An 18,679-nucleotide genomic window follows, 5' to 3' on the forward strand; every position below is an offset into this window, starting at 1 on the left:
AAGGTGCAGTTCGGGTTTGGTACATAGAGATTTTCAAGCCTTGGCGATTCCTCCAGGTGGGCAACAGAAGACGCTCTCCAGCTTTGTGAAAATCACTCTCCCTTCCCTCCCCAAGTAGAATGAAAGTTCACCACTGCAGCCACGCACCTGCCCTGCTGAACAGAACAGATGTACTCCTGAAAATCTAGGAACAAACAGAATCACTATTTTACCCTATACATTTAAAGCTGAAGGTGAACTCCAGGGAATCAACTAACAGGAAGTTCTTGGGCAGTGACCAGAGAGTGACTGTTGGGTTTCATATAGGCAAAAATAAGATAATCTTACCCCTAGGGAGAAAAATCCAAACTCACTGAGAGTAAAAGAATGAGAGTTGAAATAATAGCTAATCTTTATTATTTGCTAAGTGCCAAAGCCCTTTTTATAGATTATCTCATGTAATTCTCACAATAGCTCTATATGTTTAATTATTATCTCCATAAGAGGCTAAATAATTTGCCAAAGATTATATGTGCAGCCCGCAGTGGCAGAGTAAGGATTCATGCCTGGGCAGTTTAACTTCAAAGCCATTCTGATGGAGCATCAATTCATTCATTCTACAGTCATGTGGAGTGCCTACTACATGTTGGGAACTATTCAAGGTGCTGAGATATATAGCTGTAAATAATGTAGATACAAATACAGATATATGTCCTCATGAAACTTGCATTCTTGTGGGGGAGAAAGATAGGAAACTGGACCAATGGATAAAACATATACTAGGTTAGATAGTGATCAGTGTAAGGGAAAAAACTATGGCATGGAGGAAAGAGAAGTGGAGGGGAGGAGTGGATTCTGAATAGTCAAGTCTCACTAAGAAGGTGACACTGAATAAAGATCTGAGGAAGTGAGGGAGTGAACCATGCAGATTATCTGGAGGAAGAGCATGATAGGTAGAGGAAACAGCAAAGACAAAGGCCCTGAGGAAGGAGCAAGGGCAGCATGCTCTACCAATAGCAAGAAGTCCACTGTGACGTGAGCACTGTGATCAAGGAACAGAACAGGAGGGGATGAGATCAGAGGTACCAGATCTTCTAGGGTCTTGCAAGTGGCTGTTAGTGTTTCGTCTTTTACTCTGGTGCAATGCAGCCACTTGGGTTAGAGCAGAGGAGGGACGTGAAAGGACTTAGTTTAAACAGGATCTCTCTCACTGCTCTGTCAGAAATAGCCTATTGGGCAGCAAGGAGGCCAAGAGGGAGGCTGCAGCAGTAAGCTGGGTAGAAATGGAGGTGGCCTGGACTAGTGTGCAGTGGAGATGCGGCAAGTGTTTCCATTCTGGGTTTACTGTGAAATCAGAGTCAGAGGGTTAGCTGACAGGTGAGATGTGGGGTGTGTGAAAAAGAGCAGTCAAAGATGGCTCTAAGGCTGTTGGCTGGCCTGAGCAACTGAAGACTGGAATTGACATTTTCAGAGATGGGGAACGGTGCAGGAGGGATAGCTTTGTTTTTATTTTATTTTTAAGGGTGGGGGGGAAGGGTTATCCAGGCCCCATTTTGGAACCTATTAAATGGGAGATACCGATTAGACATCCAAAGGGTAATGCCGGGTGGCAGGTCTGGGGTTCAGGAGGGCAGTCCATCAGCTCTACAAACTACACTCTACCCCCTGAGAGTAAGTGAAGACACCTGCATGCAATTTTGGGAAACTGATGGCTGTATCAGAAATACTAGAACAGTATTAAGGAAAGTCAAATTGAAAAATGCACCCACATCCTGCCACCCTAAAAACAGCTGCTTTTATTTCTTCACGTTCTGTTTTTGCCCACCTGTATACATACTTTTATAATGTCAAAATCATAGCATGGATACAATTTCATATTGTACTTTTTTTCACTTAACATGATCTCATAAATATTTTCCTAAGTGGCTCCCATATGTGCTTCCTGAGGCCAATAAAATGCCGGGCATTGCTGAGACCTTTCAGAAACAAAAGTTAAAAATCCTACTTTGGTACAAAGCTTGGTGCCCCTACAGCTGGCATTGTGTTTACTGCAATCTTTGTGGACGGTGACTCTCTGTGGATGTGACTTTGAGCCGGGCCCTGAGTGAGGAGAGTCTGCCATGCACCCAGTCTGGGGAGGGGCATTCCAGGAAGTGGGGAGGGTGTGTGCAAAGGTCCTTAGGAGGCAACAGGAAAGCACGTTAAGAAGTGCTGCTGGCAGATCCATTTCAACTGACAATTAAATAGAAATTATTTTATCTTTGTAAAATTTTAAAAATATCTTTAAACTACAGAAAAGTGAGTACACCCTTCCTCTGGGATGCCCTACCAAGGAAGGAGAGGTCAAATGGAATCATTCAGAGCATAATGAACCCTAGTAGATGTAGTGGCTCCTAAAGGTTCTGGGCCTCAGACTAGACACAAACTCCACATGGAATCTTATTTTTTCATTCATACCAGTCCCTCACCCAGAACCAGAGTCCAGTCCCTTAATTTTATAGAAAAGGTCTAGGGTCCAAGGACGATAAGCGACTTGTGCAAAATTATTCATCTCCATTATAGAGGGTTTTAGCTAGGATTCAATTAGCTCTGCCCTCCAGATCAGACTCTAAGAAACAAAACATGATTCAGTGCACGCGACTCCATCGTCGACAAAATCCTTTGTTAGCTGGGAAATGCAACCCCCCCTTCCTCTCCAGCTAATCTGCCTATCATTTGCATAATTATTTACTCAAAAGCAGGAAAATTATTGAGAAAAACCGTTTGTCCAGGAGTTCCGGCCTGAAGGTAGGAGCTGGTTTATGCTTCCTCGAAGAGCCAGCAGGGGGGTGCACCAGGCAAGGTTTGTGAGCCGCGCCTTCCCCTACGCCCCCTCCCCTTTCCTCGCCCAACTTCCCTATAGCCAACGCTTCAACTAAAAGTGGCCATTGACCTTTCAAGCTTTTGAATAGTGATGCAATAGAATAGTATTTCAAAGAAAAATGGTTATCGAAATTTTGGATCCGGTTTTCCCATGAGTGTTAATGGTTTTTAAAAAGTAGGTCACATTTAAAGTAGGTCACATTTCGGGGGCGGACGTGCAGGGAAGGAGATGAGTTTCAACTGAGGCCAGGTGGCCTTCAACCAGGTGGGAGGAGGTGAGGGTCCCTGGGCAGGGAAGAAGAGCCGGGATCTTTCCGCATTCCCGGGCCCCGGGTGCAAGCTCTGCGGGAAATCACAGAGTCGAGCGCTCTCGGCCTGCGGACACCGAGGCGGGCCGGCCAGGACCACCAGGGCGCGCGGGTCTGGGCGTCCCCTCCGCGATCGGCGCAGGTGAGCCGGAGAGCCGCCAGGTGGCCGGAAGGAGACAGCGGAGCGGCGAGGAGGAGGAAGGGACGGAGGAGCTGGGCTGGGCCGGTGCGGGAGACGGCGAGCAAGACCGCCACGGGGAGGAGACAGAGCGGCCGGGCGCCGCTCTCCACCCGCTGGCAGCCTTCTAGGACCGGACCCGAGAGGACCGCCATCAGCCCGCTCCCTCCGGGTCTCGGGCGTGGGCGCGGGAGTGCTGAAGAGGGAGCTCTCCCACTCCATTAATGTGTCTTAGAACGGGAGGGGCCGTTTCCGAGGACCTCTAGTCTCTCCAGCCACCACCACCCCCAAAATGTGCGGCCTGGAAAGTCGCCTGGAGAAGGCGCAGAGGGGATGGAAAAGACAACCAGCCGCGGCGGGCCGAGGGGCGAGAACGTCTGCTAACCGCTCGACTCCGGCGCACAGCTTGCATGTGTTGGGCGCAAGCTCCAGCCGCCGAAACCGGGACGGTGATGGCCTGGTGCTTCTCCTGCGCGTCTCCGAGAACTCCGGGGCGTGGGGTCAGAGGAGGGCGGATTCCCAGGCATCCACCCCGCCCTGGCCGGCACCCGAACGCTCTGAGCCCGTCTCCCCTGAAGCCTGCGCATTAGCACCGGAGTCTCTTTAAAGCAGTAGCGGGGGCCGCGGTCACGTGAGGTGGATTCCTGGAAAGTTCCTGGAAAGCGGCCTCCGCAGCCGCGGGGCGGGGCGCGCGGGGAGCGCGGACTAGGGAGAGAGGCGGGGAGCGAGGGAGGCGCGTAAATCTGGGAAGTCGCGCGCACACAGCGCTCCGGGGACAGACATTTAACTCTTGTCTAGTCTCGCCGCCGCCGCGGCTCGCGAGCCTTGGGCTTCCCTTGAAGCATGAGCCTTCTCGCCCGCCGCCACTGGCACTGCGCGGGCCGCGGACAGTGCGCGCCGGGGTCCCGGGCGCACAGCCTCAGGATTCCCGTCGCCTACAGCTGGGGCGCCGGAGGAGCTCGGGCAGGGGCCCGCGGCAGGTATCGGGCCGGGGAGCCCAAAGGCTCCGCCCCTAGGAGGGCTGGGGAGGGCACTGGGGCGCGGCCGAGAGCGCGGGGCAGCCTTGGCTTCCGCAGTTTGGAGCCTCTGGGCTAGAGAGCCCGAGCTGCGGCTCTGCCCCGAGGCTGGGAGCTACTGCCTGCTTTCTCCGGTTCTTTCCCGGCGTCTGGAAGTCTCTAGAGTTTTTGTTTTTGTTTTTCCTCCCCTAAACTGCCATCCAGATTAATAATCCTCCTAATAAGCTGATCTCCCGCTCCTCCCCACCCGCCTGCCTCCCGCCCTCTTTCCTCCCTCCCTCTCTCCTTCTCATCTCCTTGGTTGCAGCCGGAGGGAGCCCAGCAGCTGCCCCGGGTCGGGGGTGTCCGAGCCCGGAGGGGGTGTTAGAGCCCGGAGAATCGAGGCGATGGTCCCCGGGGTTCACGTTTGCCCTCTGTGCAGAGAACTCCGGCCGCCCCCGCCGCTAAGCCCAGGGCTCGTCACATCCCCAGGCATCTCGTTCCCAAATTAAAAGTCAACAGGGGAAACTCGGGCAGACACCCCTCCTCCCGGGCCCCTCCCGGCTCCCCCGCCCCATGCCTGCTGGGGAGGCTGCCTGGTGCGGAGGCGGCAGCGGCGGCCGAGGCCGAGGTAAGGGCTCAGCGTTGGTTGTCTAGCACGTCCCGCAGCGCTCTCTGCCGCCTGCTCGGCCCCCTGCTCGGGTCAGGGCTCGGAGCCCCCGCGCGGGCTGCGCGCTCGGGCAGATTCCTCGACAGCGCTCGCGGCGGCAACAGCAGCCTCAGCCGCCCGGCCTCGGGAGCGGCCGCCACGGCGCCCCCAACCCCTGCCCCAAGCGAGCTCCGGGAAGCGGGGGGAGGGGAGCGAGGCAGCCTCTCCTGCAGGGCTGCGGCAGCTCCCGCACCTCCGCGTCCCGGGCTGCCGGCTCTGCCCGGGAAGCCCCGCGGCGCTGTAGGGTCGGGAACTAGGTTTGTGCGGGTTGCTTCCTCCTGGGGCTCCCCGGGCTGTGCGGAGTGTGAGATAGGAATGCCAAGTGGGGACCTCTCCTGTTCTTTCCTTTTTACATTTTTCTTCTTGTCCTTGACTGAGGCCTGTCTACCACCGTACCCGCAGGTGACTCTTTGCTCTTCTCATCTCCTAGTCTGCGATTTCAGCCAGCAGACCTGGGCGGGAAAGAAGCCGGTTCGCCACCCTCATCCTGTCCCCCGCCCCAACTCTTGCGTCTTGGATCCCTGATCTCTCTTTATCCTTCTTTCTCTAGAACGGGCCAGGGCAGTAACTGGATGCTCGGGGTTAAATGGTGCAGGAGCGCAGACGCGGAGGATTCCCGGGATTTTCCACGTCTCTGTCCCTCCACCCACGCCCCGGCCGCAGGGGTCCAGTTCCGACTGACCCAACCCTCCACTTTCTCTTTGCAGGCAAACTGTGCGTGACCGCGCCTGCGGGGGATTTTGCCATCCGTGCACCGGGACCTGGGGAGGAAGAACCAGCGGCTCCCCATTACCTCCTCCTCCATTTCCATTTCGCGGACCCCTCAGGGACTCGTTTTGGGGTTCCCACTGACTTCTAAGAAGGACGCGTGCCCCTCTCTGACCCCAGCTCGGGCGGCCACCTGTCTTTGCCGCGGTGACCCTTCTCCCATGACCCTGCGGTGCCTCGAGCCCTCCGGGAATGGCGCGGAAGGGACGCAGAGCCATTGGGGGACCTCGGGGTCGGCGGAGGAGCCGTCCCCGGAGGCGGCGCGTCTGGCGAAGGCCCTGCGGGAACTTAGTGACACAGGTAGGGAGCGGACCGGCCGCAATGCGTGCGAGAAGGGGGCGCCTCCCCAAAGACAAGGATGCGGTTGTGCTAGCGAGGCTGGGAAGCAATCGCTACCGTCCGCGCCCCAGCTCAGGGAACCGCGGGGAGAATGCCCCTACGGACTTGGATCCTTGGAATGCGAAAGAGAAGTGGTTCTCGAGGGACTCAGAGGCCTAGGGGAGGTTAGAGCGCTAGAAGGACTCTTAGGGCGCTGGAATTTTTGCTATTTTCCGCGGCCGTTTGGGGGTCGGCACTCGGGCTCGGACCTTAGCCGGAGAAAGTGCCCGGCGTCTTTCCTGTCCGCGGGGTGAGAGGGCGGCGAGTGGGCGCTGCGCTGCCCGCAGCTTCAGCTGCATCTGGCTCCCGGGCCGGGCAGCCGCTGCAGCCTGGAATCTTGGCGGCCAAGTTCGGGGACCGACAGATTGCCGCTCAGGACTGCCGCAAAGCCGGGAGAAGGGCGGGCTGCGAAGCCCCAGCCGAGCTTGGCCTCGCTTGTTTCGAGCGCAGTCTTGCGCTTTGCGCGGCTCGCTGTCGTCTCTCGGCATCTGAAAGAAGAAAAGATGGAAAAAAAGATTCTGGCAAACCTGCAGGCTTTCAAAATCAGGATCCTCAAAGCTTACGTGTGGGGCAAAGTTGAAGTTTTGGTAGCAGTAGGGAGAAGGAAAAGTTCCTTCACTTGCGGTTCCGGTCTTTCCGTGCAGGCCACGGGCTTTCCCTCAGCGGGAGGAACCGGCAGATCGCAGGTACCCGAGCAAGTTTTTTTTTGGAGGGGGGGAGCATTGTTCAAACTTTTAAACTGTAAGATGTCGCTAAGTCACTTTTGAAAACGGGATGGGAGATGGAACTGGCAGGTAGACTCGAGAATGCTGGGGAGACCGACGGTTGTGACTGGATTTGAATTAGGGCAAAGTCCAAAAGAGTTTATGGAAGACTGTAAACTGGAAGTACTAATTATCAATTGGGCTTTCTCTCATTTCTCAGTGGCTGATAAGGTAGTTGTAATCAAAGCAGCGAACAGAAGCTATTGTATCATACTAGAACTGCACTCTTAAAACAAGTAAATAGCGGTGCTTTCCCGGACTTTGAAAAGAGATATATGGATGCAGCCGCTAACAGATTTGGGGAGGGTGGGAGTGGACACCAGCCATCCAAAAAGTTGCTTCTTTTTATCTTGTTGGAATTAACTGGAGTTGGGTTTTCCACTTTTTTAAGGGCATGGCTTTTATTTCTAACTTCTGACTTAATTTACATTAAATCTTTGATTTCACTTGACTAGTGGAGAAGCATCATGCCTGGTCAGCCAGTGTGTCATATTGCAAACATTCTTTTGTTTTTTTAGGAGAAAGTCTTAAGAGAGTTTAAAGAACAGCTACAGAAAGTTACTTTTTAAAAAAGAAAACTGGCCTGCAGTTTGTTCAGAAAATAAAATGGACCTATGTTTTCATCAAATTTCTATAGAAAGTATTTATGGTAGCCTCTGGTAAACTTTCACAAACTTCTTTTTAGAGCTAGAAAAATTGTTGCCAAGTATTTACCCTATTTAAAAAATTCTCTATAATAACTATTTTACTCTCTTTTCTTTTTCTTTTGAACAAAAACCCCAGGTTGGTACTGGGGAAGTATGACTGTTAATGAAGCCAAAGAGAAATTAAAAGAGGCACCAGAAGGAACTTTCTTGATTAGAGATAGTTCGCATTCAGACTACCTACTAACAATATCTGTTAAAACATCAGCTGGACCAACTAATCTTCGCATCGAATACCAAGATGGGAAATTTAGATTGGACTCTATCATATGTGTCAAGTCCAAGCTTAAACAATTTGACAGTGTGGTTCATCTGATCGACTACTATGTTCAGATGTGCAAGGATAAGCGGACGGGCCCAGAAGCCCCCCGGAACGGCACTGTTCACCTTTATCTGACCAAACCGCTCTACACATCAGCACCACCTCTGCAGCATCTCTGTAGACTCACCATTAACAAATGTACCGGTACCATCTGGGGACTGCCTTTACCAACAAGACTAAAAGATTACTTGGAAGAATATAAATTCCAGGTATAAGTGTTTCTCTTTTTCTAAACATGCCTCCTATAGAGTATCTCCGAATGCAGCTATGTAAAAGAGAACCATAACTTGAGTGACGGCTCTGGATAACTACGCGGAATTCTAAGAACAGCTGAAGTCAATCTAATTTAAACGTGTGGAGGGGTAGCTAGGTATTTAAAGTTCCCCCAAATATTTTCACCTGAGTGATGCTTCCCTTCCTAAGGCTGACCAAGACCAGTTTATCCTTTTAAGTTAAAAATAAAACGTCCCAAGTAAAGGCTGAAGGAACACTTTATCAGAACTCTTTGCCTTTCTGAGGTTCCTGTTAGGTGGAAGGTGCCAGCACTGGCAGTAGAGAAAGAGCTCCACTTAGGAGTGCTGAAGAAGTGGAAGGAACCAAACTGACACAGGCTTAACTTCAATTTTGTATGCCTGGTGATCAGAGTCTATTTTAGGACATTTGATATTTTGCATTCTGATGTACTTAGGAGATTTGTTAAACAGATATGCTTGTGAGTATTTATCCTTCATTTTATGCAATTAACCAAATCAACCAAAAAAAGTGACCACGAAATCCTGTATTTGTCTTTTTACTACATGTATGAACTCTCTCATGTGAATGAGTACTGTAGTAATCCATTTCAAGGGAGCCTTATTTCAGAAATATTTCAAACTGGTGCAAATGGAAAAGACTTCTTCTTTTCCTTTAAGGCTAAAGACAAGAATGTCATGCTATACAGGTGCAACTCAATCCCTGTTAATAAAACCATGTAGATAGAGACATTTTACCCTTTGAAGTAGCTGTGTCCCACAACCTGTTGCCATTGATTTTTCAGAAATGGCTTTAGAAATTTCCAAGTGGTCTAACCATGGACATTAGCAATTGTCTCCCTTCTACCGTGTAGAATACTCTGACTTAATTTTCTTCCAGATATAGGGGGATACCTGCCTGTTTTTCAAAGTGTTTATTTACTGCTGTTACTATTTGATTAGAATGTATTAAATAAAAAAACCTGACTTTCACAAGTTGCACTTAATTACTTTGAATCGTAGAGGACATACACTTTCATGGTAATAGAGGGTTGCCATAAAAACTTACGTCAAGTGAAATAACTAAATATTCAGCCAGAGGTAGAACGTTGCTTGCCCTTCTCTGAAGTTGCAGGTCACACTTGCCCTTTGCATTTTGGAAAGCATGGTTTAGAAACTACAAGAATTGCCAAGTGGCCTGGTCTTTTACAACTTGCAAAGGCATAATACTAATGCCCGTTGTGTTTCCGAAAAACCTGGTTTAGAAACTACAAAAATTTTTACAGGTTGAATAGGCACAGTACAAAATACAAAGTAAGAGTTTTATGGCCATTTTTTTTTTTTTGCCACACGGTCTCACGACTGTTGCAAATGCACCATCTTTTCTGGAGTTCAGACGTTATTCATTTTTCTGCCTTTAAAACAAAATGTCCTGCATAGCTGCATACTATGCTGTGTCACTGGGAAGGTGAGCCTAGTATATCGTGTGTGTGCCCCAAGTGAACAAGAAAATTCAGTTATAAATTATAGTAAAACCTGCTAATCGCATATCATGAAAATATGAATATTTTCATGAAGCTCTTAAAAACCGGTTTTGTGCCTGGAAGGAAAACATAACTGTGCGTGTCCAGACAGCAGAGCCAAACACAAAAGATTGCTAGGTGTGCCTTAGGAAGAATTTATTTGTAACCTAAAATTTACAGAAGAGCTAGACTTTTAAGGTCTGGTCTCTGATGGGGAGGTAGCCTTCTCATAAGGATGCTCAGAATCTGTGCTTTATTTACCCTCTTTTCCCACCAAGAACCATTGTGTGGTGTGGGACGTTTGGCTTTTCTGGCAAAACTTCTGGCACATGATTGGTGCCAAGGGGCTCTGTGGAATTTCTTTAAGGTCTTTTGCATTTCTGTCCTCATTATTTCAAACACTCTGCTACCTCTCAGTTATTGAGAGTTGGATGTATAGTGGGGTGTGAGTACCCGTGGCATTATGGAAAGTTCTTCTTAATGGCTATCAAGTGACTGATCACAAGAAAACCAGAGGACAGCACAAACATCTCTGGATTGTGCTGCGGAAGTAGTATTGTCTCATGTTTCGATCTTCCCTATTCCAAGTAAGTCGATAAGCATCAGGAAACAGTCCCCCCCCCCCCCCCGGTTTTTTGGTTTTGTTTTGTTGTTTGTGTGTTGTTGTTTTTACAATTAGTAACATCATTGATTTACTGAGTTTATTGTGTGCCAGATGCTCGCTCAGCACATTCCATGCATTATCTCATGTAGTCTTCACACTGAGCACAGTACAGTGATTACAAGAGGTATACCTTCTAATTTGTGAGTGAGGAGGCATTCCAGGAATATCCTAGTCCTTTTTATTCCTGGAGAGGAATTACGAAGAGCAATTTGCTGCTATTTCTACATTGATCCAGACGAACAAGTCAGAGCAAGTTGTAAGAGGAACCCTCAGCCTTTTTACTGGTGCCTCAACGGGAAAAGTATAGGTATCTTAATTAGCGTTGTGCTCTGTGGGATTGGAGCCAGCTTGGCCTAGTGGTTTTTTCCTAGTGTCGGGGTGGGTCAGGAGGGGGTTAACTGTTTTACCCGGTGGCTGGTAAGTGATGCCAGTTACCAATTATCGGTCACCCCATTTTACAGACTGGCCAACAGAAGAGTTAAGATTGTACACTTGTCTAAATTATTCTCAACAGAATCAGAAAAAATATCAGTGTTCTCCTTCTATGAAGGGCAGTTTGGGGCATCAGTAAGGGTTTGTTATTGTCGTTATTGTTGAGGAATATAGTATACAGGACTTACATCCCCACAGATTTAAAATATTTTGATCTGAGTTTCCATTCTGAGCAGAGTTGAGGCGGTGGAGTTTTTCATTCTATCTCAGTGGGCACTGGGGACTGCTTTTTAGGGACTTGGAGGTTTTTTAGGGCTTTGGACAGTGGAGAAAAGGCGGTTCAGCTTATGAGCTGAGAGGTCTTTTCTGGCGTGTCAATAAGAAAGTCTTGACTTCATAGCAATTATGTAATCCAAATAGGTAACAGAATGGGACAGTTGTTTGGGAGTGTTTATTTTCTTGGGAAGGATTTTTCTCTGCTTTTAGAAAATTGTACTCTGGGAGGAGGGTAGGAGAGAGACACGTCATCAAATAATCCATGGGATGGAATGTCCCAGGACCAGGCCGTGCCCTTCTCGGCTGAGGGTTTAGGCACAAGGAGTGGGGGTGGAGTGGCAGTGGTGACATCTAACAGCTAGGCAGAGGCCCTCCTGTGTCCGAGGTTTCTAGCCTTTGGAGCAAAAAAGTTGTCATTCATTCTAGGCCTTTTGTTTACTAAGTGGCCTGCATTCTCCTCTCCCAATTTTTTCACTTCCTAGAATAAAGCTTGAAACCACTTCTCAGATGACATAATTTATTTCCGTCATTTTACTGAGGAAGACACCCAGCCCCGGGGAGATCAGGAGAATCGCGTGCACATGTGCACAGAGACACACACACCATCAACCCAGCAAGTCAAGGGCGGAGTCCATATTGGAACACAGATATTTTAAACTCAGGTTTAGTATTTGTAAAAGCTGCACCCTCCTACCCTTTGTTTCAGTCATCAGTACTTTTCTTTGGCGACCCTGTACGCCCTACAGTTCTTTGAACATTGGGTTTTCCTTCCTTTGGAATTTAGACAGCGGGCCTTGGGAATACTCTGCGGGCTAATTCCCGGTTCTTGGCTCCTTCCACCGAACTCCGGAAGAATCAGCTTCTGCTGGTTTTCATGATGTTTTGATTCACATCAGAGTTTTGCATTAATTTTTAACTCCTCAACGTTTCTAATCTACTTGCTGCTTTAAAATCGAAACCCTGCCATCCATGCTGTTTTGTGATCTCATTTTTGCCTCTGCCAGATGTGACTCACGCCCAGCTGGTGATGCCTGTTGGCCCAGTGACTGCCTACCCTCCTGTCCTCACCAGGGGAGCCATTCTTTCTTTCACCCGCTCTTGGTCCTAATGGCTCAGTTCATTCCTCCCTTACTTTCCCCCGTTTGGAGCATGAGGTTGCTCTGTTTGCTCACCTGACCCAGCCCTGCTGACCAGATTATACTCCAGTGAAATGGGGTAGTTAATTACCTTCTCCCTGAGTTGGGTAACTGAGTGATTTAGGATCCCTAAGATTAAATCTGTCTCTTTGTCTCATTCTTTGATTCCTTTCAGGTTTTGAAACAAGTAGCCAGCCCCAAATGCCACACTTTTGTCATGTGCATTTTTTAACTCTTTTTATGTAAAGTATCAGAAGCTGCTTCTTCACTAAGTTGCCCTTCATTTGAATGGAATGGAAATACCCTCTGTTCCTTCCCTTCTGGATATCTATCTGTAAAAATGAATCTGTGATAGTTTCGTTTCACTCTCCTATGTAGGCATGGTTTTCTTGTATTCTCATCTTCACATATTTTTGATGTTTCTAATTTTTTCCTCTATGTGGCTTGAGTTCAGGTTACTTTAACTTTATTACTAAAGTAAAGTAACAGCTGTTGCCACAGAAGCTTCTTAAAAGCCCCAGAGTACCAAATGCCTAGATAGTAAGTCAGCTGAAATCATGGAGCAAAACCTGGATATTCCTTCGGGAGCTTTGTCAACGAGAGAGGCTGGATCACACGAGTGTTGTCACAGAGAATGGGGTAGCATCAATAAACATCTACTGAGCCATAAAACTGCTTTCATAGACAATTCTCACTCTGAACTGCATCCTTAACTTATAGGAACTCTGACTTGCCCTAGAGATCAGGAGCATATTTCGTGAAGTATTATTACTCAGGTAGTGCTGCCTCTGTTAGAAACAGAGGGAAGGGGAAGGCAAGCCAGAGTCCTAGTGAGAGGGCAGGAAATATTGCCAGCTGCCTTCCTCTTCTGTCTAAGCATAAATACCACCCAAGGAGCCCCTTTCCTATGGCAGAGAGAGTGAGGCTTCATCACAGAACTTCATAAAATTTATATCTCTCCAGTTTCCAACCACGTTAAGATAAAAACTTACATTTTGCTAAACGGTTTTCCCTTCTGTTAGTTTGGTGTGCTTTTTCCTGTTTAGATTTTGGTCCAGAGAGCTGCTGTGATCTTTAACATTCAGAAAAATATTTTCTCTGTTTATTTCTATCCAGAGGAGTTGTCTGATTTCCCATTTTAACATGCCCTCTGCCACCTTTTTAAAAGCTGAACTATAGTTGATGTACAATATTACGTTAGTTTCAGGTGTACGATATAGTGATTTGGCAGTTAAATACGTTTTGAAATGATCACCACAAGTCTAGTAACCATTTGTCCCCATACGAAGTCATTACAGTATTATTGACCATGTTCCTTATGCCGCATTTTACATCCCCTTGACTTATTTTATAACTTGAAGTTTGTACCTCTTAATTCCCTTCACCTGTCCTGCCCATCCCCCTCCACCTGTTTGTTCTATCTATGGGTCTGTTTTCATTTTGTTTTGTTTGTTTTGTTTTTAGATTCCACATATAAGTGAGATCATATGGTATTTTTCTCTGACTTATTTCACTCAGCATAATACCCCCAAGGTCCATCCATGTTGTCACAAAAGGCAAGATTTCATTCTTTTTTTTAAGGTATTCCATTGTATATATATATATATCACATCTTTATCCATTCATCTATGGCTGCACACTTTGGTTCTTTCCATATGTTTGCTATTGTAAATATACTGCAATGAACATGGGGATGCACATATCTTTTCAGTTTAGTGTTTTTGTTTTCTTCGGGTAAATACCCAGGAGTGGAATTGCTGAATCGTATGGTAGTTCTAGTTTTAATTTTTTCAGGAAACTCCATACTGTTTTCCAAAGTGGCTGCACCAGTTTATATTCCCACCAGCAATGCATGATGGTTCTTTGCTCCACATCTTCGCTAACATTTGTTATTTGTTGTAATTTTTGATGATGGCCATTCTGACAGGTGTGAGGTGGTGTCTCATTGTGGTTTTGATTTGCATTTCCCTGATGATTAATGACAGTGAGCATCTTCTCATGTGCCTGTTGGCCATCTGTATGTCTTCTTTGGAAAAATGTCTATTGAGGTCCTCTGTCCATCTTCCCCTCTGCTGAACTTGATGCTGATTTGATGAACTTGACCCTTAGGTTTCTAGCATAGCTTTTTTTGGCCTCATTTCTATTACCAGGTTGTGGCCATTAATTTTATATTTGATCAGAAAGTATGTTTATATTTTGCACATTTGATTAGGGCATCTGCTCAGTTATCTGCAGTAATAAGGGGCAGAGAGAATAGGGATAATTGAAACCCGCAAACACATAGCAGTTTCAGCTTCCTCCCTCTTCAATCTGCTTTGCTAGAACCACTGACAGAAAAATCATCTGCTCTCTCTTTTATTTTCCTTGTCCATCAGGCAATAAGGATGTTAAAAAACAACAGAGTGACTAAAAAGATGGCAAAAATGAGAAAATTAAGAGGAATGGAGAATCAGTGGTGTGCTGAGGGCTCCTGAGAGCCAGTTGTTAAATGCTTAGGGATTTTGGGAACTAAATCATTGTAAGTGTGTCATTAGTAGATTGAAATCACCCATGGTGGGAGTATTTACACCACAGAAACTGGCAGGCACTACAAATTAAGGCTTCTTTTCCCCCCCTCTGGTTTAATAACATACCACTGATCTATGTGTGTTAATTGAGACCTCACTAGAGTAAGATCAGTTTATTTGTATTCTCGTTTGTGTTAAGCCCAGCATTTAGAGTGGAATAGGAATGAACAATTTGGGGAATGAAAATTTTTTAAAGTATGTGTGCCAATCCTATATTGGACTACAATGGCTTCTCCTGGTAGATCTGCCAGTCTCTGGATTCAGGGTCTTTTCTTCGTGACAGTAGTATCTGCAGATATCCTTTCAGAGTTTATTAGTAGAGAAGGCTATGACATTCTCACAGTCATATGACCAGTGTGTATAGTAACTTTGTTAGCTCTAACAGATCAGGGTCTCTTTTTGCTTCTAGCTTCATTCATTCATTCATTCATTTCATTATTTAATTTTCTTCTTCCTTTCCTCCCTCCCTGCCTCCTCTGCATTCCTCCCTCCCTCTTCTGTTTTTTTCCTGCCAACATTTATTAAGTGCCTACTGTATTATTCACCAGGAATACAAAAGAGTAAAAAGAAGGTTCTAGCATTAAGGGAGCTCTTATAGCCAATGGGAAGGGATGGAGAGGAGAGGAACTAACATTTATTAAGCCATCGAATATGTTTTCTACCTCATACTGTCATTCCATTTAACCCTCCCAGCAAACTGTTAAGGTATGCATTTCCCCATTTACTGAAAATGAAACTGAGGCTTGGCTTCCCCAGTAAGTGGGGAAGTCATGGTTCAAACCCAGGTTTTTGTTGGGCTCTGAAGCCTGGTTCTGCCTCTCAGGATACCATGTTGTTTAGGCGCTTTAACTACATGAACAATTTATTGTGAAATGCCAAGATAAAGGCAGTAATAATTACCTGTGGACAAGGTACCATCAAGCTGCTTTGAGAGGTTAGGGAAGACCTTGGAGGAAGGTGCCTTTTGTCTGAGTATTAAAGGGCGGAAAGGAGTCGTTAGACCCCTCGGTGAGGAAGGTCTTTCTCCCACAAGGCTGAAGAGGAGGCAGAGGTAAGTCGGGGCAGATCTTATAGGCCTTGCTGAAGCACTTGAATTTTATCTGGAGGGCAGTGGATAAAAGCTTTTTAAATGGGGCAATAACTGAACTCGGTTTGTGTTTTATATGATCCCTCTGGAAGGGCCCTTTGGAAAATAGCTTGGAACAAAGCTAGAGTGGAGTTAAGGAGACAAGTTAGATGTGAGGGGATGGGAAGGAGGGGTTGGCTTGGGAGAAGATTAGGGGGAGGGTGCAGACATCGACTCCTTTTCCTTGTCTGCAGGCTCACATTTGCCCTGGAGTTTGGGGCTTTGAGTCCCCCAGATGCATGCTTCCCTTTGAAGGCCGGCTTCCACGCCAGGCAGGCTGAGGTAAGTGGCAGATTCCATTCTCAGGAAAGGAGGAAGTAGTGTTACAGTGGGCAGAACCTTGAACTAGCAACTGGAAAATTTGGAGTCCACTTCTGGTTGTTTGACCTTGGGTCAAACACTGAATCTCTTAGGGCCTCTTGGTGGCTTCATGCTTTTTTGTTCCCTTCCAGTGAGGTACCCCAAGTGCCAAGATACAGGAGCAACCTCTCTGCCATTGGGGTGAGAGTGGCCTGAGAAGGGGCAATTTCCATGTTCCTGTGGAGTCTCAGTTTCGACTTAAATTGTAATGTAGATTTTGCTTCTGTGCCATAATATATTCTCATTTATTTTGAAAAAATGGTTTAACACCCTCTTAACTCTGTACTTTTTCACAGCTGGAGTCAGTTGACTCCATTTTCATCCTGGTCAGAAGAATTTGTGTTTTCTCCTGGCTATGGATCTTTGCGCACTACCCTATAATCATAGAGTTTGGACTTGGGTTTTTAGATCTTGGTTGTGATGAAGAAACAGGAATCTGATGTGTGTCAGCCATTATCACAATAACCCTCTGGATGAATTTTCATTGTTTAGGGACCTGGAGGTGTGTCTGTGCTCTGCTTCCTGGCCAACACAATAGATGTGCTCCCAGAAAATTGTGGGCAGAGGATATGCTTTTGCAAGTCATTTTTCCCACTTACGTAGATCTTTCTCACTTTTGAGCAATCATTAATGGATAAAGAAGTCATTGAGTTTTATTTTTCCTTTTCTCTGTCAAACAATTTATTAAAAGGAAAGAAAGAAACCTGCAAAGGACTAAGGAAATTTTTGGACTCTTTGGCATAATGACAAGGATCTTGGAGCATGAATAATCCTGCCCCAATCTATCATCTTGCATATTTGGATTTTCCTGGATCTCTTTTAAAGTGGGGCACTGGTCTTGATAGCCTAGGAGGGTGGGAGTGTGCAGAAGTCATAGGCAGAGATACAGCACTGAGCCTGGTAACGGCTGAAAGCTCCCATGAGATCCAGTTTGAAGCTGCATTGGGTAGGCATGGGATTTGCTATGTTCAAGGCAGGACAGTGAGGCAGTCATTCTATAACCAGCCAACCCTTGGGCTTCCAGGGGACTGGAAAAAGCTAGAAGATTTAGTAACACCAGGCAGTGCACTTGACACTTTACAGATATGACCTCAATTAGTGCTCCCATCAAACCTTTGAAGTAGGTTCTGTTTTTATCTCCACTTTAGAGATAAGAAGACTGACACTTAGGCTGATTTAAGAAGTAGAACTGAGATTTGAATTCAGGCCCATCTAATTCCAAAATCCATGCTTTTATTCACTCTTCTATCCTTTTTCTGAGTAAGCTTACAAATGCTTTTAAGCTCTGAGGCCTGCAGCCAGCATATACCTCAGTGGTGTATGCTAGGCCATGTACCTTTTAGTCGTATGTAGTTAATATCAAGAGTGCTATGACTTTGCCCAATTTGTAATTATAGTATTATTAGGACTTTGATTTCAGAAGTAATACAAGATCTCCCCAAGCCCTGGGCACCCAGCTTGGAAGGATCCTTTACATCTGAATTTACACCTTTCCTCTCTTCCACTAATCTCCTTTAGGGCTCTATCCATGGCAACCATAACACACCATCTCTTCCCTATCACGCTTTTCCTTTCTCTGGAGGTAAATTATTTGAATAATGTGTCAGTCATAATAAGCTAGGTTATGCTGCAAAACAAACAACCCCAAAGTCTCAGAGGCTTAAAACAACAAAGGATTGCTTCTTAAAGTAACACAGATTTCTCTACCCATACATGTGTCACCAGGGAAACTCTTCTCTTAGTCATTCTGGAACCAAGGCTGGCAAAGCAGCTACCTCCTCAAACATGGTGGGAGCCAGTGGGAAAGGAGAAATCCGAGGATGTCTTGTTGGCATTTAAATGCTGTCACTTCTATTCCCAACTCATTGGCCAGAACTCTGCAAAATGGTGCCACCCAACCACGAGAGGGCCAGGCAGTCCAGTCCTCCCTGTGCCCAGGAGGAGGAGAAAAACAGACAAATTAGGTGAGCAGCAGTAATAATCACCACATATTTCATGCCATGTATACCTTGCTTCCTTCTTTTTTTTTTTTCCTCCCTAGCTTGACCAATTTGACTTCAGGTAAACTTTACAGAACACACATAGCACCCCCCCCCCTTTTTTTAACATCTTTATTGGAGTACTATTGCTTTACAATGGTGTGTTAGTTTCTGCTTTATAACAAAGTGAATCAGCTACACATATACATATATCCCCATATGCCCTCCCTCTTGCGTCTCCCTCCCACCCTCCCTAACCCACCCCTCTAGGTCTTCGCAAAGCACGAGCTGATCTCCCTGTGCCACGTGGCTGCTTCGCACTAGCTATCTATTTTACATTTAGTAGTGTATATGTGTCCATGCCACTCTCTCACTTCGTCCCAGCTTACCCTTCCCTTTCCCCTTCCCCGTGTTCTCAA

At 46.7% G+C, this 18,679-nt stretch overlaps 1 protein-coding gene and 1 long non-coding RNA gene across 4 annotated transcripts in view; one reads left to right on the forward strand and one right to left on the reverse strand.

The window, feature by feature from the left end:
• The window catches only part of LOC309609248, a 310,822-nt gene that overhangs the window by 35,074 nt on the left and 257,069 nt on the right, over positions 1-18,679 (reverse strand). The gene's annotated exons all lie outside the window — the stretch shown is intronic.
• Positions 3,359-9,193, forward strand: SOCS2 (suppressor of cytokine signaling 2). Of its 3 annotated transcripts, none has more exons than XM_082350459.1 (3): positions 3,359-4,307; positions 5,739-6,099; positions 7,725-9,193. In XM_082350459.1, exons 2-3 carry the CDS (start codon positions 5,961-5,963, stop codon positions 8,180-8,182), a joined length of 597 nt encoding a protein of 198 aa, XP_082206585.1. In that variant the 5' UTR covers positions 3,359-4,307; positions 5,739-5,960; the 3' UTR covers positions 8,183-9,193. The 3 variants fall into 3 exon arrangements, with proteins under 3 accessions (XP_082206585.1, XP_082206586.1, XP_082206587.1); XM_082350460.1 differs by lacking the exon at positions 3,359-4,307 and adding an exon at positions 4,344-4,953; XM_082350461.1 differs by lacking the exon at positions 3,359-4,307 and adding an exon at positions 4,972-5,288.

Source organism: Balaenoptera borealis (genome assembly GCF_965194805.1).
Source record: "Balaenoptera borealis genome assembly, chromosome: 13".
NCBI lineage: Eukaryota > Metazoa > Chordata > Mammalia > Artiodactyla > Balaenopteridae > Balaenoptera > Balaenoptera borealis.